The 25,155-nt window shown below is 45.2% G+C and overlaps 1 protein-coding gene across 1 annotated transcript in view; it reads left to right on the top strand.

Moving 5' to 3' along the window:
* The first annotated feature begins 9,118 nt into the window (after positions 1 to 9,118).
* Positions 9,119 to 25,155, top strand: part of LOC144484828 (uncharacterized) — a 40,591-nt gene continuing 24,554 nt past the window's right edge. Inside the window, 4 exon segments of the mRNA XM_078203188.1 lie at positions 9,119 to 9,337; positions 11,649 to 13,084; positions 19,472 to 19,636; positions 20,055 to 20,149. Of these exon segments, the coding sequence (XP_078059314.1) occupies positions 12,314 to 13,084; positions 19,472 to 19,636; positions 20,055 to 20,149 (1,031 nt within the window). The 5' untranslated portion in view covers positions 9,119 to 9,337; positions 11,649 to 12,313.

Here is a 25,155-nt window from a genome sequence, read left to right as displayed (position 1 = left end):
AACCCCTGAGGACAGTGAAGCCTCAGTCATCAACTATTTTCAAGAGAGAGATTGATTGGTTTCTAGATATTGAAGATATCAAGGGATATGGGTTTAGTGTGGGGAGAATGATGCTGAGGTAGATGAACAAATTATCTCACTGAATAGTTTAAAAGACGCGATGAGCCAAATAGCCGACTGCAGCTCCTATTTGTTATGGTCTCTGTGTACAGGACAGGAAGCAGTGAGCATGGATCTGTCAATCAGCCTCAATCAGCACCTTCAGGAGAATTAGGAGGTGAATATTAGATACAGCAGAGTGAGAATGGAGGGAGAGTGTGTGGGATGGAGATTTACACCTTTTTGGGGACTGAAATAGGAAAGAATGTTCGATAGAAACTAGATTTGTCTGTTCTGAATTTCTATCCTGCACTGACACTGATGACTTTTGTAAACTTGTTTCACAGGATATTGAAAGAGGAATCACAGACTGAAATCTCAAACGTCACGTCTAGATCTGACAGAGTCATATTCCATGGGAGCTGAATATCATCAGCCATTGAATCTCGAAGGAGAAATTATTGTCCAGTTTGTCGATTTGAAAAGAGTTCGACCATCAGTGTGACTGGAAAAGCACCAACACACTGCCACACTCGAGTGAGAGTCTTCCAGTGCACTGACTAAAGAGCTTTAACCAGTTACACAGCCTGAATAAATATCACACCATTCACAGCGGGGAGAGACTGTACCCGTGATGTGAGTGTGGACGAGGCTTCAACTGATTGTCCACCCAAGAGAGAGGCAAGGACACCTGCATCATGGAGATACCATGGAAATGTGTGGACTGTGGGAAGAGATACAGATCCCATTCTCAGCTGGAAACTCATTGGTGCAGCCACACTGGGGAGAGACCATTCAACTGCTCTCAGTGTGGGGAGGGATTCAGTCATTTATCCAGCCTGCGGACACACCAGCGAGTTCACACTGGGGAGAGACCGTTCACCTGCTCTCAGTGTGGGAAGGGATTCACTTGTTCATCCCACCTGCGGAGGCACCAGCGAGTTCACACTGGGGAGAGACCATTTACATGTCCTCAGTGTGGGAAGGGATTCACTTGTTCATCCCACCTGCAGACACACCAGCGAGTTCACACTGGGGAGAGGCCATTCAGCTGCTCTCAGTGTGGGAAGGGATTCACTCAGTTATCCAACCTGCGGAAACACCAGCGAGTTCACACTGGGGAGACGCCATTCAGCTGCCCTCAGTGTGGGGAGGGATTCACTTGTTCATCCAGCCTGCGGAGGCACCAGCGAGTTCACACCGGGGAGAGACCATTCACCTGCTCTAGTTGTGGTAAGGGATTCAGTCAATCATCCAACCTGGTAAAGCACCAGCGAATTCACACTGGGGACAGGCCATTCACCTGCTCCGTGTGTGGGAAGGGATTCACTCAGTCACCTCACCTGCTGAAACACCATCATGTTCATGAGTGACTGCAAGGACTGGATTTTGCTGTTAATCACATCGAGGTCCCAACCATTTTCATTGGTGTCTGTTTCTGCTGATGTTAATAAACCCTGGCCCAGTTGTAAGATTTGTATTGTGGATTGTCTTGTCTGAGTCCTGAACTCGTAAATAAAAACAAGAAGTGCTGTAAAAACTCAGCAGGTCTGACAGCATCTCTGGAGAGAGAAACAGAGCTAATGTTTTGACACTGAAGAAGAGTCACATTCAACTGGAAACATTAACTGTTCCTGTCTTTACAGATTCTGTCAGACTTACTGAGATTTTGCAGCAACTTCTGTTTTTAGAATGACGGTGAATGCTGGATACATGAATCAGAGATTGGTGTAAAACTGGGATCTGCTCCTAAATCAAAGTGAAACAGCAGGTTAAAGTTTCCAGTCTGGAAAGTACTATGGTTGTTATACTATATATACCATTTTAAGGCTGGTTTTAACTCATTTAAAATAAACCTGTTTAAAATATATTTGTTAAAGTCAGTATTAAAATACGAGTTGGATGAGTTCACAGGAGCCTGTTAACCGCTGGGACAATTATTCAACAAGCATTGGATCTCCAGATAGAGAAGACGCTGCAGTTTGTTTGCAGGAATTCCCTGTTTTATTGATGTGTGTGTGTGTTAGACATCCGGATAACTAAAAATACACAAACCTGGACATCAATGGTGATCTGATTGACAGTTACTCTGGGAATCACTCCCACTGTGAAACTTCAGCACTGACACTGCTGAATGTTGTCGGCTCAGGGAGTGGGACCTCCAGGAGTGGACTGTAAAAAAGGCTGGGTTTCAGTCTCCTGACTAATATATGGTGAGGAACCAGAAAAATCCTTACTGAGGAACTGTCTGGGGTTTTACCAGTGTAGGTTCAGGGGCGAATGATTCCTGACTCCCTGAAATGTCTGATATTGAACCCAGTTTGGAACAAGATTCATTCAGTTTCCAGGAGAATAGAGACAAATATCACCCACAACTGAGAGAGAGAAAAACAGCCACCTTGATCAATGACTTGGATGAAGCCAGATTTGATGATACAAAGATAGGTAGAAAAGCAAGTTGTGAGGTTATTACAAAAAATCTGTAAGGGGCACAGATAAGTTACCTGAATGGACAGAAAAATGGCAGATGGAGTATAGTGCGGAAAAGTGGGAGCTTTTCCACTTTGGCAGGAAGAATAGAGAAGCAAAAAATTGTTTAAATATACAGAAACTGAAGAATACTGCCGTAGAGAGGAATCTGGGTGACCTTGTACATGAATCGTGAACAAATAGGATGAAGGTACAGCAAGTAAAGAAGAAGGCAAATGGAGTGTTGGACTTTACTGCAAGGGGGTGGAGTTTGAAAAAGGGAACTTGCTGCACCTACACAGGACATTGCTGAGAGAGCAGCTGGAATACTGTGTACGGTTCTGGTCTCCCTACTTATGGAATGACATGCTTTCATTGGAATGAGTTCAGAGAAAGTTCACCAGGCCCATTCCTAAGATGAAGGTGTTGCCTTTTGAGGAAAGGTTGTGAAGGTGTAGGGGAGAATTCTCCCATCCCACCCACCACAGGAATCGTAGCAGGCCGGGGGGTGGACCACACAAAGCTCCTTTGACCTCGAGGGGAATTCTCCAGTTTTGGGGCAAGTGAGGCCGCAGAATCCAACTCGTTGTCTTTTGGGGAAGGGTTGCACCTATACTCATTAGGTTTGGAAGAATGAGCAGTGAACATTCTGAAACATGAGATTCTCATGGACAGTTGACAGGCAAGAGGCCAAGAGGATGATTCATGAAGGAGTCTTGAACTTGGTGCCACAGATCTACAAGGAAGCCAAGGGTATTGTTTTAGCCCTTACAGACACCAATACTTTATCCTCAGTTTTAGTCAGGTTAGTCAGAGGTTTAGTCAGGTGTGGTGAAAGCTTCAACCAATCATCTGGCCTTTTGGAACATAATTGCAGTCACAGGGAGATACCATGGAAATGTGGGGATTGTGGGAAGAACATAAGAACTAGGAGCAGGAGTAGGCCATCTGGCCCCTCGAGCCTCATGGCTGATCTTTTTGTGGATTCAGCTCCACTTACCCGCCCGCTCACCATAGCCCTTAATTCCTTTACTGTTCAATAATTTATCTATCCTTGCCTTAAAAACATTCAATGAGGTAGCCCCAACTGCTTCACTGGCCAGGGAATTCCACAGATTCGCAACCCTTTGTGTGAAGAAGTTCCTCCTCAACTCAGTCCTAAATCTGCTTCCCCTTATTTTGAGGCTATGCCCCCAAGTTCTAGTTTCACCCGCCAGTGGAAACAACTTCCCTGCTTCTATCTTATCTATTCCCTTCATAATCTTATATGTTTCTATAAGATCTCCTCTCATTCTTCTGAATTCCAATGAGTATAGCCCCAATTTACTCAGTCTCTCCTCATAAGCCAACCCTCTCAACTCTGGAATCAACCTAGTGAACCTCCTCTGCACCCTCTCCAGAGCCAGTATATCCTTTCTCAAGTAAGGAGACCAAAACTGTACACAGTACTCCAGGTGTGGCCTCAGCAGCACCTTATACAGCTGCAACATAACCTCATGGTTTTTAAACTCCATCCCTCTAGCAATGAAGGACAAAATTCCATTTGCCTTCTTAATTACCTGCTGCACCTGCAAACCAACTCCTTGAGATTCCTGCACAAGGACACCCAGGTCCCTCTGCACAACAGCATGCTGCAATTTTTTACCATTTAAATAACAGTCAGTTTTGCTGTTATTTCTATCAAAATGGATGACCTCACAATTACCAACATTGTACTCCATCTGCCAGACCCTCGCCCACTCACTGAGACTATCTATATCCCTTTGCAGACTTTTAGCGTCCTCTGCACACTTTGCTCTGCCACCCATCTTAGTGTCATCTGCGAATTTTGACACACTACACTTGGTCCCCAACTCCAAATCATCTATGTAAACCGTAAACAATTGCAGTCCCAACACTGATCCCTGAGGCACACCACTAGTCACTGATCGCCAACCAGAAAAACACCCATTTACCCCCACTCTTTGCTTTCTGTTAGTTCACCAATCCTCTATCCATGCTATTTAGGACAGATTAGAGAGAAGGTTAATACTGTCAACATTCAGAACAAACACACTATAAAGGAACAACCGATCTTAAAGACAATCTATTTTGGCGTGTATGGAGGGCATGTACTAATTCAAAATGGTTAAAAGATGTGCGTTTCCTATTTTGGGCAATCACATTAAAATCTGCAACACAGATGGGGATATGGAATGGTGTTAGCTGGGAAGAGTTGGATCAGTTTATCACACCAGGAACACTTAAATGCAGACTGGCGGGCGACACGGTGGCACAGTGGTTAGCACTGCTGTCTCACAGTACCAAGGATCTGGGTTCGATTCCCAGCTTGGGTCACAATCTGCGCAGAGTCTGCACATTCTCCCCCTATCCTCTGGGTGCTCCCTTTTCCTCGTACTGTGCTAAATTCTCCCTCAGTGTACCCAATGTAGGAACTAACCTGTGTTAGAGATATTATAAACATTCATCAAACCGTATTTTCCACATCACTGGTTGATGTGCCTGGTTACTACCATCACCCTCTTCATGAAGTCCTGCTGCTGAAGTACTTTCACCTTGCAATTAGCAGTTTGTCCTGGACACTTACTCACAACATCCCCAATCATTCAGAGTTTGGAATGGTAAGTGACTGGTTTCCTTTCTGCTGTGGAGAAGCTGTGTGTTTTATTTTGCCAGTGAGATAAGTGTTCTCTGAGGGAGTTACAACCAAAGGAGCTTTCAGAATAGATGGTAATTCTATCAGTAATGATTTGAAGTGCTGTTATCACAGTAACCTCGGATCTCTGGGCTAAATGCGCTAGTGGGTATTTAATAATAATAGGGCAGGACTTACTCAGTTAATGGTAGGGCACTGGGGAGAGTTATAGAACAAAGAGATCTAGGGGGACATGTTCATAGGTCCTTGAAAGTGGAGTCACAGGTGGACAGAGTGGTGAAGAAGACATTCAGCATGCTTGGTTTCATTGGTCAGAACATTGAATACAGGAGTTGGGACGTCTTGTTGAAGCTGTACAATACATTAGTAAGGCCACACTTGGAATATTGTGTATAGTTCTGGTCACCCTATTATAGAAAGGATATGATTAAACTAGAATGAGAGCAGAAAGTATTTACCAGGATGCTACCGGGACTTGATAGTTTGAGTTATAAGGAGAGGCTGGATAGACTGGGACTTTTTCCTGGAGCGTAGGAGGCTTAGGGGCGATCTTATAGAGGTCTATAAAATATTGAGGGGCATAGATCAGTTTGGTAGTCAACATCTTTTCCCGAAGGTAGGGGAGTCTAAAACTAGAGGGCATAGTTTAAGGTGAGTGCAAAGAAATGCAAAAGGGTCCAGAGGAGCAACGTTTTCACATAGAGGGTGATGAGTGTCTGGAAAAAATTGCCAGAGGTTGTAATCGAGAGTGGTACAATTTTGTCTTTTAAAAAGCAATTAGACAGTTCATAGAATCATAGAGACTCCACAGTGCAGAAGGAGGCCATTCAGCCCATCGAGTCTGCACTGACACCTGACAAGTATATTGGATTCTTTCAAAATGCACAGTAACTTCTTTGCAGAGTTAATGTAAACCTACTTGTGACAAATAAGTAAACTTTTTAAAAATTTGTAATTGTGAACTTCCAGGATATTTCAGCCTCTGCTAACTCCATAATTCATCTGCGCTATAGCACTGAGAATAGTCCCCATGTTGACTCTTTCGAAATCATGTCACTGAGGTATCTGGGATGTTATTGAATTCAGCTCTGTCAGCTCGTCTGTGTGCTTAACTAACTCGTGAATCCTTAATATCTGCTTAATATACTGGACAGTCGATCCTTCCACAGGATTGTATGTCTTAGAAGTATCAACTGGTAAACCTTTCCCATTCACCTCTTGCACTGCTACATCAGATATAAATTGTTCTGACAGTGCAATTAATCTGATAGATTGTCCAAAGAGCCAGTATAGGGATGAAGGGCCGAATGGATTGCATGTAGAATGGGATGAACAGTCAGCGTCAGGGAATAGAGAGAAAAAGTGAGAGAAACCAATGATTCTGGGATTGAATCCATTCAGAGCACGGTCAGGGGAGGAGAAAGGGAGTGAAAGTTAGAAAAGTTTAAAGACCTCTGCTCATTTGCTGAGGAGAGCAGGGGTTTAAATCACTTTTAGAAATGAAGCATAACACAGCACACATTTTTTGAAAGGTAATTTATCTCAGTTAGGTGACAAATTATTTTCTATTCTTAGCATCACGGTTCAATGGTGCTGTAGTTACCCAGCATTCGCTGCGGGTGTGAAAGTGCCCTGTTCACTCCACCGGACTCATGGTGAACAATCACTGAAACAACTATATGATGACATCAACAAGTTCCATCCCACCATCAGACACACCATGGACTACTCTCTGGAATCGGTTGCATTTTTGGACGCACACATCTCCATCAAGGACGGTCACCGCAGCACTTCACTGTACCGCAAGCCCACGGAATGCTCCACTTCTCCAGCTTCCACCCTAAACACGTTAAAGAAGTCATCCCCTACGGACAAGCCCTCCGTATACACAGGATCTGCTCAGATGAGGAGGATCGCAACAGACACCTCCAGACGCTGAAAGATATCCTCATAAGAACAGGATATGGCGTTCGACTCATCGATCGACAGTTGCGACACGCCACAGCGAAAAACCGCACCGACCTCCTCAGAAGACAAACACGGGACACGGCGGACAGAGTACCCTTCGTCGTCCAGTACTTCCCCGGAGTGGAGAAGCTACAACATCTTCTCCGGAGCCTTCAACATGTTATTGATGAAGATGTCCATCTCTCCAAGGCCATCCCCACACCTCCACTTCTTGCCTTCAAACAACTGCACAACCTCAAACAGACCATTGTCCACAGCAAACTACACAGCCTTCAAGAGAACAGTGACCACAACACTACACAACCCTGCCACAGCAGGGTGCCGGATCATCGACATGGATGCCATCATCTCACGTGAGAACACCACCCACCAGGTACACGGTACATACACCTGCAACTCGGCCAATGTTGTCTACCTGATACGCTCCAGGAAAGGATGTCCCGAGGCATGGTACAATGGGGAGACCATGCAGATGCTACGACTACGGATGAATGAACACCGCTCGACAATCACCAGGCAAGAGTGTTCTCTTCCTGTTGAGGAACACTTCAGCGGTCACAGGCATTCGGCCTCTGATCTTCGGGTAAGCGTTCTCCAAGGCGGCCTTCATGACACACAACAACGCAGAATCACTGAGCAGAGACTGATAGCCAAGTTCCACACACATGAGGACGGCCTCAACCGGGATCTTGGGTTCATGTCACACTATCTGTAACCCCCATGACTTGCCTGGGCTTGCAAAATCTCACTAACTGTCCTGTCTGGAGCCAATACACATCTCTTTAACCTGTGCTTGATGCTCTCTCCACTCACATTGTCTGTACCTTTAAGACTTGATTACCTGTGAAGACTCGCATTCCAATCATTATTCTGTAAATTGAGTTTGTGTCTCTGTGCCCTGTTTGTGAACAGAATTCCCACTCATCTGACGAAGGGGCAGCGCTCCGAAAGCTCGTGGCTTTTGCTGCCAAATAAACCTGTTGGACTTTAACCTGGTGTGAGACTTCTTACTGTGTTGACCCCAGTCCAACGCCGGCACCTCCACGTCATCACGCCACCGGAGCCAGTGCGCAGGCGCAGTTGTATCTAGAGCATGCGCAATGTCACTTTGCTCGGAGCCCTGCGAGTGCAAGGGACGGTGTTTTTTTTAGCGGGTGAGAGTTGGTGGGGCGGAGGGAGGAATGGAGCCGGGAGTCGGAGTGGGAAGGGAACGGAGCCTTCACTAACAGCCGCTGGAGGCCGCTAGGCCTGCGGCTCCTCGGTTTGGAACCGCGGGGATTTTCCCGGAAACAGGCCCAGAGTATCTTTGTTCAGAGAGGAGTGAAGCGCATGCGCGGCGATCTGCATGACGTAACAATGAGTGGGCGGGGTTTCCGTGTTGTGGGGACCAGGAGAGGAAGGATTGATTTTGTTCTCAGTCTGAGCACAGCACATGGTGACAGCCCAGGGTTAACGACAGGCATTGGCCGAAGGGCGCATGTCCGGCCATGGAATGAACGTCAGAATTAGGACCAGGAGGAGGCCATTCGGCCTATTTATCCTGTTGTTCTATTCTGCAAGATCCTGGCTGATCTCCATTCTACTTTCCTGACTCTGTCCACCCCTCCCCTTGGCTCCTGTGTCGATCAAAAATCTGTTCAACTCAGCCTTGAATAAATTCATTGACCCAACCTCCAGTACTCACTGATTTTTGATTTGATTTATTATCGTCACATGTATTAACATACAGCCACTCGGCCCATCGAGTCTGCACCAACAACAATCTCACCCATCCCGTAACCCCACATGTTCACCCTCCCAGTCCCTCTGACACCTAGGGGAAATTTAGCATGGCAAATTTACCTAACCCACACATCTTTGCACTGTGGGATGAAACCCTCGCAGACACGGGGAGAATGTGCAAACTCCACACAGTCACCCGAGGCCGGAATTGAACCTGGGTCCCAGGTGCTGTGAGGCAGCAGTGCTAATCATTGCGCCACCGTGCCCCCTAAGTCAACTGACACTTATGACTTTTGTAATCTCCTTTTTCAGGGAGTTAGAAGATTTGATGACCACCAGATTTTCTCTGCTTCCAATCCATCTGATTTATTTCCATCTTCAGTCTCCAGCAGGAGATTTTAAATTTGATAATCTGTTCAATAGGTGAGTATCACTGAGTATTCATGCACAATTTACAGCTTTTACTGCTGCTCTGTTTCCATGTCTATGGGGCTGGTGTGACTCATTTACAGTAGATCCTATTCCATGTCTATCCATTGCCCTGTTTCATCTCTGCCATCCCCAATCACCACTCTGTCATTGTCTAACTTCCACTGCCTCTGATAATGGTTGTATTTTAACCATGTTTAGTATTTTATTGTTATTCCTGCCAGTTGTGTCTCAATGAGGTTTCCATTACTGCCCATCTCCCCGGCTGTTCACTGTTGATTTGCCAGCTTTATCTTCCCATGGCCAGGGGAATTGTTTTTCTTGTGCTAAAGTCTGTTTCTCTTCCACTTCTGGGCTTATATTGACCATCAATATCTGCCCCATTTTTATTTCCCGTAATTAGAATACAGGAAGAGGCCACCCATCCCATCAAGTCTGCACCATCTCTCCGAAAAGGCAGACTTTCCAACGCAGACACTTCCCTCCGCCCTATCCCCGTAACACTGCATATTCACCATGGCTAATCCACTTAATTTACACATCTTTGGACACTCAGGGGATATTGAGCATGGTCAATCCATCTAACCTGCCAATCTGTAGACCATGGGAGGAAACGGGAACACCCGGAGGAAACCCACGCAGACATGGGGAGAACATGTACACTCCACACAGACAGTCACCCAAGGCTGGAATCGAACTCGGGTCCCTGGTTCTGTGAAGCACATCCTGAAATGTTAACTTTCTTTCTGCTTTCACAGTTTCTGCCCGACCGATTGAGTATTTCCACCACTTGCTCCTTTTTATTTCCAATTTCCAGCAACTGCAGTATTTGGTTTTTGTTTGATTTCAGGCATTGCTCATGGCACAAATCTAGAAACAGAGATGGACTGATGAAGTCCATGTGTCGAGATTTGTGTCGAGGTGGGTGTTGGTTGGAGAGGCTGCGCACTACCTCCAGCGCACGTCCTTTTCCATGCTGTGTTAAAATGGTTAAAGAACATAAGGCCATTTAAGCCCATCCAGGCTCTGTGGAGGAAGAGTCAATGAGTCTGACACCCCTACTCTTTCCTCACACCCCATGTCTCTTTTTTCTCTTCAGCAGCTTGTTAAATTCTCTTTGGTTTTTGTATCAGTTGGAGCTGGAGATGAAGGGGAAACTGCTGCATTTGGAACTCAGTTGGGCCCAGAAGTTTCCAATGTGAAATTGGCCATGGAGGTAGATTCTAGGTAGATCAGATTGTTAAATGGATAGTGTGATCACAATATCAAAGATTATTGTTTTAAGAGCAACTTTTTTTGCAGATATTTTTAATCTATTTTACATCGATACTTATGAAATTTGTTCTTGGGATTTGGGGGTCACCAACAAGACCAGCAGCAAATATTCCCCATCCCCAGTTACCTGTGGAGAAGATGATGTTTGACCTTCTTCAAGGGAGCACAGGGGCTGACATATGAACAAAATTTGATGTGAGTAAGGACATGGGTAGCAGGTTGTATGGTCACCTGGAGAATGTGGGGGGCATGGATGTGGAGGGTTGGTTTGGCGTGCATTAGGATTATAAAGTCTGGAGGTAACAATGGAATGGAGAGAGTTTCAGGAGCAGATGAGCTCAGGCTGGGGTGGAATTAGACAATGTTCCCGAGGTGGAACTAGGTGGTCTTGGTGATGACATGGTTATGTGGTTGGAAGCTCTGCTTGGGGTAAAACGTGACATTTAGGTTGTGAACAGTCTGGTTCAGTTTTAGAGAGTTTCTTGGAAGAGAAATGGAGTAAGTGGCTGGAGCGTGGAGTTTTTTTTCAGCTCATCTTCCCAATATTTAAATGGATGAAATTTCTGTTCGTCCAGTTCTGGGTGTCAGATAAGTCAGGAGTGTGTGTGACTTGGAGAGTAACCTGGGGTTGATTGTGTTCACATACACCTGCTACTCTGGTGCTTCCAGATGGCGTAGGTTGAGGGTTTGGGATACTCTGTCAAAGTTCTGGTTGTGATATAGAATAAAATCACAACCTTTTGCACCTGCCTCTTTCTCTCTCCTCCCATAGAGGGCAGTGTCTTCTGCAGACCCAGACTGGGTGGTAGGTTCCCTTCCCTGCAGGACATTTTTTTGAGTTCCAACGCTGGCATCTCCACATCATGGACATTAGTGAACCAGTTGGGTTTTTATGACAATCCAGCAGTTCTCATGGTTACTTTTCCCAGTGCCGGCCCCACAAATTACCAGATTCATTCAGCTCAATTTTACAACCTGTTTTTGTGGGTTCTCTCTCACTCCTTTTTTCTGTTTTAAATTAATTTCACAGAGTGTTAGAAGAGGAGAATTTGCAGTCAAGAATCTTAGACCAAATATCACATCAGGATCTGATGGAATTGCCCCGTTGGAACCTGGTTATCGTTCGGCTTTTAAACATTGAAGGACAAAGCATTGTTCACAGTGGATGGAACCGTTCTCTGTGTGGACGAGGCTTCAGCTGATCATCTGGCCTCAGGAGCGACAAATGTAAATATACTGAGGAGAACTGTGAGAAGGGATTCAGTTATCCATCGGAACTGGAAACACATCGCGCAGTCACACCGGGGAGCAGCCATTCACCTGCTCTGTGTGTTGGACGGGATTCACTCCATCATCCAACTTGTTGTCTCACTGACATATTCACATTGTGGGGAGATTGTTCAAATTCTCCAGAGGTGCAAAGGGATTCACTCAGTCATCCCACCTTATGGCACACAAACAAGTTCATACTCGGAAGTGATTTTTTTAATTGTCCAGACTGCAAGAAAAGCTATAAAAGTCCCAGGGAAGTGATATCCAGCAACGTGTTCACACTGACAAGAGACTGTTCCAGTGCTCTCACCGTGGGACTGGGTTCAGCAATCATCTCACCTCACTTTACACCAGCAAGGTCACACTAGGGAGAAGTTGTTCATTTGTCCAGAGGAGAAGAGATTCACTCAGACATCCCACCTCATGGAACACAAGCTAGTTCACACTGGAGAGAGGCCATTCACCTGCTCCGAGTGTGGGAAAGGATTCACTCACTTATCCAAACTGCTGAGACACCAGCGAGTTCACAGTGAGGAGAGACCTTTTAAATGCCCAGACTGCAAGAAGTGCTTTAAAGGTTCTGGAGACCTGAAGTCCCACCGACATGTTCACCGTGATCAGAGACCGTTCAGGTGCTCTCAGTGTGGGATGGGGTTCAGAAGATCATCTGAACTCACGGTGCACCAGCGGGTTCACACTGGGGAGAGACCGTACACCTGCTCAGAGTGTGGGAAGAGATTCATTCAGTCATCGCAATTCACAGCACACAAGCTAGTTCATACTGGGGAGAGGCCATTCATCTGCTCAGAGTGTGGAAAAGGATTCACTCGTTCATCCAACCTGTTGACACACCTGCAAGTTCACTCAGACGAGAGACCTTTTAAATGCCCAGACTGCGGGAAGTGCTATAAAAGTACAAGGGAACTGATGCGCCATCAACGTGTTCACACTGATGAGAGACCGTTTAGATGCTCTCACTGTGGGACTGGGTTCAGGCGATCATCTCATCTCACTGTACACCAGCGCACCCACACTGGGGAGAAGCCGTTCAGCTGCTCTCAGTGTGGGAAGGGGTTCACTCAGTCATCCAACCTGCTGACCCACCAACGCATTCACACTGGGGAGAGGCCATTCACCTGCTCTGTGTGTGGGAAGGGATTCTCTCAGTCATCCATCTTACTGAGACACCAGAGAGTTCACCAGTGATTGAGAGAGTTGGATTTTCTTAATCACATTTAGGACTGAACAGTAGTCATTGATGTTAATAACCCCAACAATACGTGTTAATTTTCTGTATAAAAGTCAAATAAACAAGCTTTATGTTGAACACAGTATATTGGGTCTTTTTAATATCCCGAACACAAATCCATTCCTTTTGTTCCCCATTTCTCCATCCTCACCTCCAACAATAAGTGTGAGGAGCTCATGGAGTTTCTTTGTCAGATTGAGACAATCTGATCAGCTGCCTCTGCTGTTTTCCTCCCTGCCGCAAGCCACCCGGGCCAAACTATCCCGAATGTTTCTCCTTGGCTGAGCCCTGGACTCACACCTTCCTCCAGTCTATCTCCTAACTCCCATCAATCCCTGACTGAGCTTATCTTCTCCATGAGGCCCATCTCCTAGTCCCACTAACCTGCTGACCGTTTAACTTCCCCACATTAGCTGATATTGTTAACAGTTCTTTCTCACTTCTGGTTTTGCCTCTCATTCCTTTAAAAGCACAACCATTACCCTACCTGAAACAAACAACTAGATCCCGACTTCCTCACTATTGTCCCATCACCAACATCCCTTTCTTCTCCAAAGTCCTTGAACTTGGTGTCCCCCAGTGACCAATCCTTGATCCCTCCTATTTCTCATCTACATGCTGCCACACTGGGTGATATTATTCAAAGCTTTCATGTGCACATTGACAACTCTACATCACCCCCATTCCTCTCCATTTCTCCATTGTTACTAAATTATCAAACTGCTTATCCCACATCCAGTACTGGATGAACAGAAGTTTACTCCAATTAAATATGGGGAAGACCAAATAAGAACATAAGAAATAGGAGCAGGAGTAGGCCATCGAGCCCCTCAAGCCTGCTCCGCCTTTCAATAAGATCATGGCTGATCTGATAGTGGGTTCAGTTCCACTTACCCACCCGCTCCCCATGACCCTTAATTCCCTTAATGGTTAAAAATCTATCTACCTGTGACTTAAACACATTTAACGAGGTAGCCTCTACTGCTTCATTGGGCAGAGAATTCCAAAGATTCACTACCCTCTGGGAGAAGAAGTTCCTCTTCAACTCTGTTCTAAATTGACTCCGCCGTATTTTGAGGCTATGCCCCCTAGTTCTTGTTTCCATTGTAAGTGGAAATAACCTCGCTGCTTCTACCCTGTCTAGCCCCATTGTCTTCAATCACAGAATTGTTGTGGTGCAGGAGGAGACCATGTGGCCCATCATGCCTGCACCAATTCTCCAATTCAGCAGTACAAATTCTGTTCCCTCACCAACGAGTAAATCCCATTCCCTGGGAACTTTCTGAGACTGAACCACACTGTTCACAAACAGTGTCAGATTTAAGTGGTGTCAGCTCTATTCCAGAGCTTGGGGCTCTAGGCAACTGAAGGCAGGGCCACCAATGGTGCAGTGATTACAGTGGGGTTGCACAAGGAGCCAGAATTAAAGGAGAGGGTTGTGGGGATGGAGGAACTGCCTGAAAGTTAAGACACGAGATGGCATAATTTTGGGTGACCTGAAGTTTACAGATAGTACAATGTAGGAGACCAACCAGGAATGTGTTGGGAATAGCCAGGTTTGGAGGAAAGAAAGGTGTGAATGAGGGATTCAACAGCAGATGCACTGGGAGGAGTGGAGTTGGACAATGTTACAAAGGGGGAAATAGAGGGTTCAGCTTGATGGAAGGTCGATGATATCAGACAGAAGGTAGCTCAATTGGAGAATAGAAAGGTCATCGACCTGAAAGGTTAAATCTGTTTCTCTATCTGATGGATTTTAACGCCAAATATTTTCCAGCCTATATTTATACTCTTATTTTACATTCCTAGCATCCACAGCATTTTCTCTGTTAATATTGTAACCGCTGAACCCTGTGCTGGTTGTTCTGTCTGCAGGGGAGGTGCTGGATAAATGTAAGTTGTTTTGTTGAGTGGGTTGGTCCACTCAGTGTTGGTCCACACAACACGAATACACAGTCTCTCCCCTCTGTGAATGGTGTGATATTTATTCAGGCTGTGTAACTGGTTAAAGCTCTTTAGTCCGTGCGCTGGAACACTCACACTCAAGTGTGGCAGTGTGTTGGTGCTTTTCCAGTCACAATGATGTTTGAAATCTTTTCAAATCAACAGGCCGGATAATCATTTCTCCTTCTAGATTCAAAGGCAGATGATATTCAGCTCCCAAGGAATATGACTCTGTCAGATCTAGACGTGACGTTTGAGATTTCGGCCTGTGATTCCTCTTTCAATATCCTGTAAAATGAGTTTACAAAAGTCATCACTAGTGGAACAGGATAGAAATTCAGAACAGACAATTCTAGTTTCTATGGAACATTCTTTCCTCTCTCATTCCCCAAAAGCTGTGAATCTCCATCCCACACACTCTCCCTCCATTCTCACTCTGCTGTATCTAATATTCACCCTCCCAATTCTCCTGTCGGTGCTGATTGAGGCTGATTGACAGATCCATGCTCACTGCTTCCTGCCCTGGACACAGAAATCATAAGAAACAGGAGCTGCAGTTGGCCATTCAGCCCATCGAACTGCCTCAACCATTCACTGAGAATTGGCCAATCTGCCGCAGCACCATTTCCCACACTGTCCCCCAGATAGAGAGAGAATCGAACCAACTATTCCCCAGATCACTCGGTGTCTTCAATATTTCAAAACCTATCAATCCCTCTCTTAAATTCTTGATGACTGAGGTTCCACAGTCCCCTGAGGTCCAGAATTCCAAAACTTCACCACATCCTTGAGTGAGGAAATCCCTCTTCATTTTAATTTACTTTCCATTTTCCGACCTGTTCTCCATAAAGCTTGACTTCTTTATCAATCAAAAATCGTCTAAATCACCCTGGGATATATTCAATGACCCTCAGCCTCCACTGATCCCTGTGGACGAGAAATCATAGAGTCAGAGAGGTTTACAGCATGGAAACAGGCCATTTCAGCCCAACTTGTCCCTGCCGCCCTTTTTTAAATCACTAAGCTTGTCCCAATTGCCCGTTTTTGGCCCATATCCCTCAATAGCCATCTTACCCATGTAACTGTCTAAATGCTTTTTAGAAAACAAAATTTGTACCCGCCTCTACTACTACCTCTGGCAGCTTGTTCCAGACACTCCCCACCCTGTGTGAAAAAATTGTCCCTCTGGACCCTTTTGTATTTCTCCCCTCTCACCTTAAACCTATGCCCTCTAGTTTTAGACTCCCCTACCTTTGGGAAAAGATATTGACTATCCAGCTGATCTATGCCCCTCATTATTTTATAGACCTCTATAAGATCACCCCTCAGCCTCCTACGCTCCAGAGAAAAAAGTCCCAGTCTATCCAGTCTCTCCTTATAACTCAAACCATCAAGTCCCAGTAGCATCCTAGTAAATCTTTTCTGCACTCTTTCTAGTTTAATAATATCCTTTCTATAATAGTGTGGCCAGAACTGTACACAGTATTCCAAGTGTGGCCTTACCAATGTCTTGTACAACTTCAACAAGACATTCCAACTCCTGTGTTCAATGTTCTGATCAATGAAACAAAGCATACCGAATGCCTTCTTCACCACTCTGTCCACCTGTGGCTCCACTTTCAATGAGCTATTAACATGTACCCCTAGATCTCTTTATTCTATAACTCTCCCCAACGCTATACCATTAACTGAGTAAGTCCTGCCCTGATTCAATCTACCAAAATGCATCACCTGACATTTATCTAAATTAAATTCCCTCTGCCATTCGTCAGTCCACTGGCCCAATTGATCAAGATCCCATTGCAATCCGAGATAACCTTCTTCACTGTCCACTATGCCACCAATTTTGGGTATCATTTGCAAACTTTCTAATCTTGCCTCCTAAATTCTCTTCCAAATCATTAATATAAATGACAAATAACAGTGCACCCAGCACAGGTCCCTGAGGCACACCGCTGGTCACAGGCCTCCAGTTTGAAAAGCAACCTTCTACAACCACTCTCTGGCTTCTGTGATCCATTTTGTATCCATTTGTATCCAAAGACTCATGACACTAATGGGCAAGAGATGAAAGACTAGCTTCTCGGCCTTTTGGCTAAGATCAGGTGGAGTATGGAGAGGATGCTGCACTTGGTTGAGGTCATTGGGTTACATTGAAGCTTCATATGTTTCATATGAAGCAATTTTTAAAAGCGGCATCTCGGCCTTTTGGCTAAGATGCAAATGAGCCCAAGTCTTGGAGGAGGAACCTCCCCCTTCTCCAATCAGCTTGGCTCATGTAGATCGGGCCCAGGACAGGGTGGTTTGGTCGCTTGCCCTGTCTTGTCAGCCTGGATCTGAAATGTCTCAACTTGTTGAGACTCTGAAATTGGATTTGATTTGATTGAATTGGAAAAGTATTAAAAAAAGACTAGAAATATATAACGCAGCTACAGTACAGTATGAGTCTGTCTGAAACTCGATCTTCATTCAGAGAGAGAGCAGCAGCAGCTTTGCTGGGCAACAATGAAGGAAGCTCCATGCGACCATTGACACAAGTCCCGGACTCTGATTGGCAGGAGGACCAGCGTCCATCCGGTCCTCCACGCGTTACCATTGGTCAGTCTCCCGCATATAGACAATGACGGGACGGAACCTGAGCCCACGTGAGGGTGGGCGGGGCTCTGACCGCCAGCCGCGCTGAGCTGGTGTCCAATCCGCAGTGTGCTGCTTCTGTACAGTAAGAAGTTTAACAACACCAGGTTAAAGTCCAACAGGTTTATTTGGTAGCAAAAGCCACACAAGCTTTCGAGGCTCTCAGCCCCTTCTTCAGGTGAGTGGGATACTCACCTGAAGAAGGGGCTTAGAGCCTCGAAAGCTTGTGTGGCTTTTGCTACCAAATAAACCTGTTGGACTTTAACCTGGTGTTGTTAAACTTCTTACTGTGTTTACCCCAGTCCAACGCTGGCATCTCCACATCATGACTGCTTCTGTAACCAGTGATATTGCTGCCAATGGGACAGTGTGTGCTGGGAACGCCCCTCTGAGTCATTGTGACGGCACAATGGAGCCCTGCCTGAATCAGCCAATAGCAATCACTCTGCTCCGCGGTGACGTCTCCGGGTTCAGGCGCGTGGACCCGGGAGCCCCGCCCCCACCCATTGTTCCCCCAGTCTGTACATTCCACACATTGTTAGTCCAGTCAGATAGACATATAGGGGTAGGGCCTGGGTGGGATTGTGGTCGGTGCAGACTCGATGGGCCGAATGGCCTCCTTCTGCACTGTAGGGTTTCTATCTATCTATTCTATATATCTGTCTGGCAGCCTGCATGGAGATTTCCAGCTCTCTGTGTCCAAGGCAGGATGTGGAGATGCCGACGTTGGACTGGGGTAAGCACAACACCAGGTTAAAGTCCAACAGGTTTATTTGGTAGCACAGGCCACTAGCTTTCGAAGCGCTGCCCCTTCATCAGGCATCTCCACTCCAGGACAGGAAGCAGTGAGCATGGATCTGTCAATCAGCTTCAATCAGCACTTTCAGGAGAATTGGGAGGGTGAATATTAGATACAGCAGAGTGAGAATGGAGGGAGAGTGTGTGGGATGGAGATTCACAGCTTTTGGGGAATGAGAGAGGAAAGAATGCTCCATAGAAACTAGAATTGTCTGTTCTGAATTTCTGTCCTGCACTGACAGTGATGAATTTTGTAAACTTCTTTTACAGGATATCAGAAGATGAGGGTTTACAGACAGAAATCTTAAACCAAACTTCACGTCAATATCTGACAGTCACTCAATTTATCGGGACCTGAATATCATCGGCCTTTGAATCTAGAAGGAGAAATGTTTCTCTGTTCTGTCTGCTTCAGAAGATTTTAAACATCTGGGCGGCACGGTAGCACAGTGGTTAGCACTGCTGCTTCACAGCTCCAGGGACCTGGGTTCGATTCCCGGCTTCGGTCACTGTCTGTGTGGAGTTTGCACATTCTCCTCGTGTCTGCGTGGGTTTCCTCCGGGAGCTCCGGTTTCCTCCCACAGTCCAAAGATGTGCGGGTTAGGTTGATTGGCGATGCTGAAAATTGCCCCTTAGAGTCCTGAGATGGGTAGGTTAGAAGGATTAGGGGGTAAATATGTAGGAATATGGGGTTTGGGCCTGGGTGGGATTGTGGTCGGTGCAGACCCGATGGGCCAAATGGCCTCTTTCTGTACTGTAGGGTTTCTAAGATTCTAAGATCAGTGTGGCTGGAAAAGCACCGACACACATACACACACCCGAGTGAGAGTGTTCCAGTGCACTGAGTGTGGAACCAACTTTATCCAGTTACACAGCCTGAAAAAAACATTGCAGCATTCAGAGCGGGGAGAGATTGTACCCGTGTTGTATTGATGCATGAGGAGAGATACAAGGAGACTCACACCATGGAGAAACCATGGAAATGTGGGGATTGTGGAAAGGGATTCATCTCTCCATCTGAGCTGGAAATTCATCGACGCAATCACACTGGGGAGAAGCCATTCACCTGCTCTGTGTGTGGGAAGGGATTCATTCAGTCATCCCACCTGCTGAGGCATAAAGTCACTCACACCCTGGAGAGACCCTTTAAATGCTCTGACTGTGGGAGTGAATTCAAAAGCTCTGGAAAACTGGTGTCCCACCAGCGCATTCACACTGAGGAGAGACCGTTCAGCTGCTCTCACTGCACAAAGAGATTTAGAACATCATCCAACCTGTGAGTACACCAGCGAGTTCACTCCAGGGAGCGACCGTTTACCTGCTCTGAGTGTGGGATGGGATTCACTGCCTCATCCTACCTGCTAAGACACAAAGTCACTCACACACGGGACAGACCCTTTAAATGCTCTGACTGGGAGCGGCTTCAAAAGGTCGAGAGAACTGATGTCCCACCAGCGCATTCACACTGAGGACAGACCGTTTAGCTGCGCTCAGTGTGGAAAGGGATTCACTCAGTTATCCGCACTGCAGCTACACCAGCGAGTTCACACTGGGGAGAGGCCGTTCACCTGCTCTGTGTGTGGGAAGAGATTCATTCAGTCATCTCACCTGCTGAAACACCAGCGAGTTCACAAGTGATTACAGGGGCTTCTGCTGTTCTTGCTGCTGTTAATCACATCCAGGACTGAACCATGTTCATTCTGACAGTTGGTGAAGTGGGAGGGTCGGAGGGTTTCTTTCTGCTGGACTGGACAGTCTCATGACTTTGCTTCCAGTGGGCTGAAGCTCTTTGTGCCTGGGAGAGCACATTTCCACTGAAATGATCCACAAAAGCTGATGAAGGATATTTATTTTATCTGGATAATAAATAGTGTTTTTCCCACTGCTACAGTTAGCTCTGAAATAAACACAGAAAGAACTGGAAAATCGCAGCAGGTCTGGCAGCATCTGTGGAGAGAGAAACAAAGATAACCTTTTACGTCCAATGTAACTCTACTTCAGAACTAAAGAGAGGGAGAAATGTGATGGGTTTGATGCTGCTGAGAAAGGGGGGAGGGGCAGGTAGAACTAAAGGGAAAGTCAGGGATTGGTTAGAGGGTGGGTGAGATTAAATGATAAAAATGTCCGGAACAAAAGGCAACGGGAGAGGTAATGGTTGTGGTAAAGAAACAAAGCATTGGTCCAGAGTAAGTGTTAATGGCAGGATAAAGAACAGCTCTGTCTGGAAGCAAAAAAACAAAAACAAGATGCAGACTGGCACTCGGCAAAAAAACAAATCAAAATGTAGGAGAGAGTTCAGGGGGTGAAGTTGTTGACCTCAATGTTGAGTCCAGAAGGCTGTAAAATGCCTCATCGGAAGATGAGGGGCTGTTTGTCCAGCTTGTGTTGGGCTTCTCCGGAACATTGCAGCAGGCTGAGGACAGAAATGTGAGCGTGAGAGCAAGGTGGTGAATTCTAATGGCAAGCGAGCGGAAGGTCAGGGTCAGAGCAGAGGTGTTCCACAACTGGAAGCTTTATTTCAAAATGAATACTGTATTCACCTAAATGCTTGTGGAATCCGTGTAGCGAGCAGCAACTGTTTAAACTAAGAATTTCTTCTTTCCTTTTGATCAGCGAGAAGTCATTATATTCTGTCAAATCTGCTTCAAAAATAAGGCTGATTGGTTCAGTCTGAGTGTGAAAGAAAGATACAGGGGGCGATCTTACCGGCTCGACTCGCCGCTCGATCAACGTGGTGAGCCGGGAAGATAGCTTGCGAGACTAAAGAATTGCTATCTTCCCGGCCCGTGTTTTGCCGGCGTGAATGGTTTTATGACCAGAAAGAGGGTGAAGGCTAATTGCATAGATTTGCTTACATTACAATGTGATTGGCAGGTTCAGTACAGTTGCTCTCACCCGCAACCCCCCCCCCCCCCCCACCCCCCCCCAGCCCCCGTCAGCCAGTGAGACGTCACACCAGCGAGAATCACTACTGGTCTTCACCAGTGGAGACCAGGCGCTTGGGCCACGCTGGGGGGTGGGGGGGAATCGGAGGCCATTGAAACCACCAGGTGATGGAGGGGCATGTCTGGGCAGTGCAAATTGGGCAAGTGCCCACCTGGCATCCTAGCAGTGTCTGGTTGGGTGCCATAAGTGCACCATGGACAATGCCAAGGGGGTGGGGCATGCGTGGTGGTGGGGCCTGGAGAGGTATTTAACATGATGGGGGGGGGGCTTTTGCAAGGGGTATGGTTGTCAAGAGTGGAGCTTGCATGGGGGGGCTGTGATTTGCTTGGGGGGGGGGGAAAATCTCTGCCAAGAGGGTGGGGGGGAGGGCCGTTCAGGGGCAGGGCATGTCGGTGTTCTGACAGAAGATGTATCGGGAGGGTTCTGCTGCCCTAATGCTGGCGACCCATCCAGGACTAAAATAAAATTGTAAATATTAAATTAGTGCCATTGTTGCTGCAGAATAAAACCAAGTGGGGTAATGCAGAGCTAATGAGACACGCCTCTTGACAACGATATAAATCCCTCATCATTTGATATGTGTTTTGATGTTGCATATTTTATAAAATTAGAGTAAACTTTATTAAATATGAATTAAAATCAAAAGAAAAGAAACAAGACCAAGATATACAAATCACCATATAAAATGTCAAAACATACAAAAAGAAAAAAATAATTAAAAGTGGTTAACAATGAGGCAACATGATTTGTCTGTAAAAATCTGTAACATTTTTACCGTCTGTAACAATGCCAGTCAGCAGATTCGTTCCACAAACAATTTAAATTAATGGATATTGAGGAATTTCAACATCAGGTCATTTTGTGTATATCATTTTCCCTGGCGCCTATAATAAACCCAAAAAACTTCACCTGTCCGTTGTTTAATCTCTTTAGTTGGATGTTGATACTTCTTAACCTTTTCATCCCATGCTCTTTCCAGGGAATTATTGTTATCTTCAATTCTTGTTGTGATATCAACAGCCGCAACTTCTTTCCCATTCCAGATCGGGTTTATACAGTTGTTTTATTAGCCATTCTTATTGGGGGTCCTGAAATAACTTTAAAATGATGTGTGTGTGCATACTCCTCCAATTGATGCAAGACCTTATTGTGTCTGAGGATTCTGGCATTTTTGACAAAAGGACAAGAGCCTCAAAGACATCCAATCACTTTGTTCACGGAGTCGAATGTGTCGATGAATTTCAAGCTGAGATGGGAACCTGCATCCCTTCCCACAGTCCCCACATTTCCATGGTTTCTCCATGATGCGGGTGTCCTTGTGACTCTCCAGGTTAAACAATCAGTTAAATCTCACACAGAACACGGGTACAGTCTCTCCCCACTGTGAATGCTGAGATGTTTTTTTCAGGCTGTGTAACTGGTTAAAGCTCTTTCCACACTCAGCACACTGGAACACTGTCTGTAAATCCTCACCCTCTCATATCCTGTAAAAGGAGTTTACAAAAGTCATCAGTGTCAGTACAGGATAGAAATTCAGAACTGACAATTCCAGTTTCTATGGAACATTCTTTCCTCTCTCATTCCCCAAAAATCATAAATCTCCGTCCCACACACTCTCCCTCCATTCTCACTCTGCTGTATCTAATATTCACCCTCCCAGTTCTCCTGAAGGTGCTGATTGAGGCTGATTGACAGATCCATGTTCACTGCTTCCTGTCCTGGACACAAAAAGCTGAAAATCTTCAAGCTGACGGCCACGTTAAAGCTTTACATTTGGACATAAATAAGCAGACTGATGATGTGTGTAATGCACTGTATTACCTGGTTAGAGAGACATGAAGAATGTGAGGAGGATTTTTGTTGAGGCAGCGAGTGGTGACCTGGAAGTTAAAAATTCAACTCCAGAATGAGAAAAGAAATGGAAAGAGGGAGAAAAGAAAGTGTCGACCGATAATTGGTTCACATCAGTCATTCAATGTTGAGACATCTTGAACAGGAGCCGATTCATTCCCTTCAGTCAAGGTTAACAAGTCCTTTCAGCTTTTTTTATTCTGTCAGCATGAGAAGGGAACATCTTATAATTCCCACAGCACTTTAACCATTCTTAATGTGTTTATAATTCTAAAAGTTATAAACTAACAAATTTACATTTCCAGCCTTTATAACATATATATTAATGAATCATTTATTATTTAAATTGTCTCACAATTAAGGCTGTCTATTTAACTAATCTGGCTGCTTTCCAATTGTGGGAACTTCAGGCCACAAAAAAGGTAGTTAGAGTCATAGAGGTTTACAGCATGGAAACAGGCCCTTCAGCCCAACTTGTCCATGTCGCACAGTTTTTACCACTAAGCTAGTCCTAATTGCCCTGTAATATTACTCATGATCTGTGCTTCCAAGCATTTTGAATGTGCATCTACAACAAGCAAACATGTGATTCATGAAAGGCCCCCCAAGGGCCACATGTAGTCTGGACAACGGCCTATCAGGCCACTCCCAAGGATGAATTTGCAATGTACCCAGTGTGTTGGGGGGAATGAACTCAGAAGAATCATTCAACACTCAAACCTGATTCAATCGACAGACAGTTTATTGAGCGAGGCCAGCGGGGAGAAGCCACAGGGGCTGACCATGTGCAACTCCACCCAACAAAGAAAATCATCAATTCTTATCCAGTTACTCAGCCCATCCCGGCTGGACACAATCCAATCAGAATGGTTATAGATTACATACATTATATATAGGTGCAATTAAATTAGTATCTGGGCATCATGGGGCTTTGTGAGCATCTTGTGAACAGATCGGTGCCCCCATCATGATGTTTTCCAGACACCCTTATCTACCATCCTTGGGGTTTTCTTTGTACATAGACTCCCTTAGTTTGAAAAGGGGTGGATTAAAAGTTCTCAAATGGACGTCAGCACCCTTCCTTTGTTTTAGTCTAACGACCACACGGTCTGGGAATCATTTCTATTTAATAATCTCTCCTTTTAAACTTATAATTCCCACAGCATTTTAACCATTCTTATGTCAGCAATAAATCTTTGGACCTGACAGGAAGTTTAATCCAACATAGGATTGGTCAGAATCATTTCACATGTCCCAAATTTTAAATAACCATTACAAATTAAAACTCTCATTCTCACATGTGTGAATTGTATCCGGATTAAAATTCCTGCATGTTTAGTAAAATATCCTGGAATCCTGTAATTATTGTTCCAGGTTCATAACTTTTGAAAAAAAAACTTTATCAATTACACTTACTTTAAAAAAATCTGTTTGATTTAAATCACAGACAGAAAACCTCAAAGCTTGAAGCAACCCACAAATATCATCCACACACAAGCAGAGAAACATAGCATGTGCTTTACAACAACAATAACCAGAATGAATTCCTTAAGCGTTCTTGTGGTTCTGTTGTTAAACTTTCAAAAATGCCTTTAATTAAAGATAAAGTTAATTCTCGAGGAAGATAAACCTTAACAAATGTCGCCCAAAACAATGATAAACACATCTACAAACATCCACATAAAACAAACGAAACACAGGTTCTCACAGCTTGTAAATTTCAAACAATGAATCCTCAGCATTCTCTCTCGCAGCTTAAAGCAACAGAGCACTACAAGATCACAACACCTTGATTGAAATAAGATACAAGATTATTAATTCCCCTTCATTCTAACTTAACCTT

Source organism: Mustelus asterias, unplaced genomic scaffold, assembly GCF_964213995.1.
Source record: "Mustelus asterias unplaced genomic scaffold, sMusAst1.hap1.1 HAP1_SCAFFOLD_129, whole genome shotgun sequence".
In the NCBI taxonomy this organism is placed as follows: domain Eukaryota; kingdom Metazoa; phylum Chordata; class Chondrichthyes; order Carcharhiniformes; family Triakidae; genus Mustelus; species Mustelus asterias.
The sequence above is the reverse complement of the archived record's forward strand: the minus strand, read 5'-3'. Positions and strand labels throughout refer to the sequence as shown.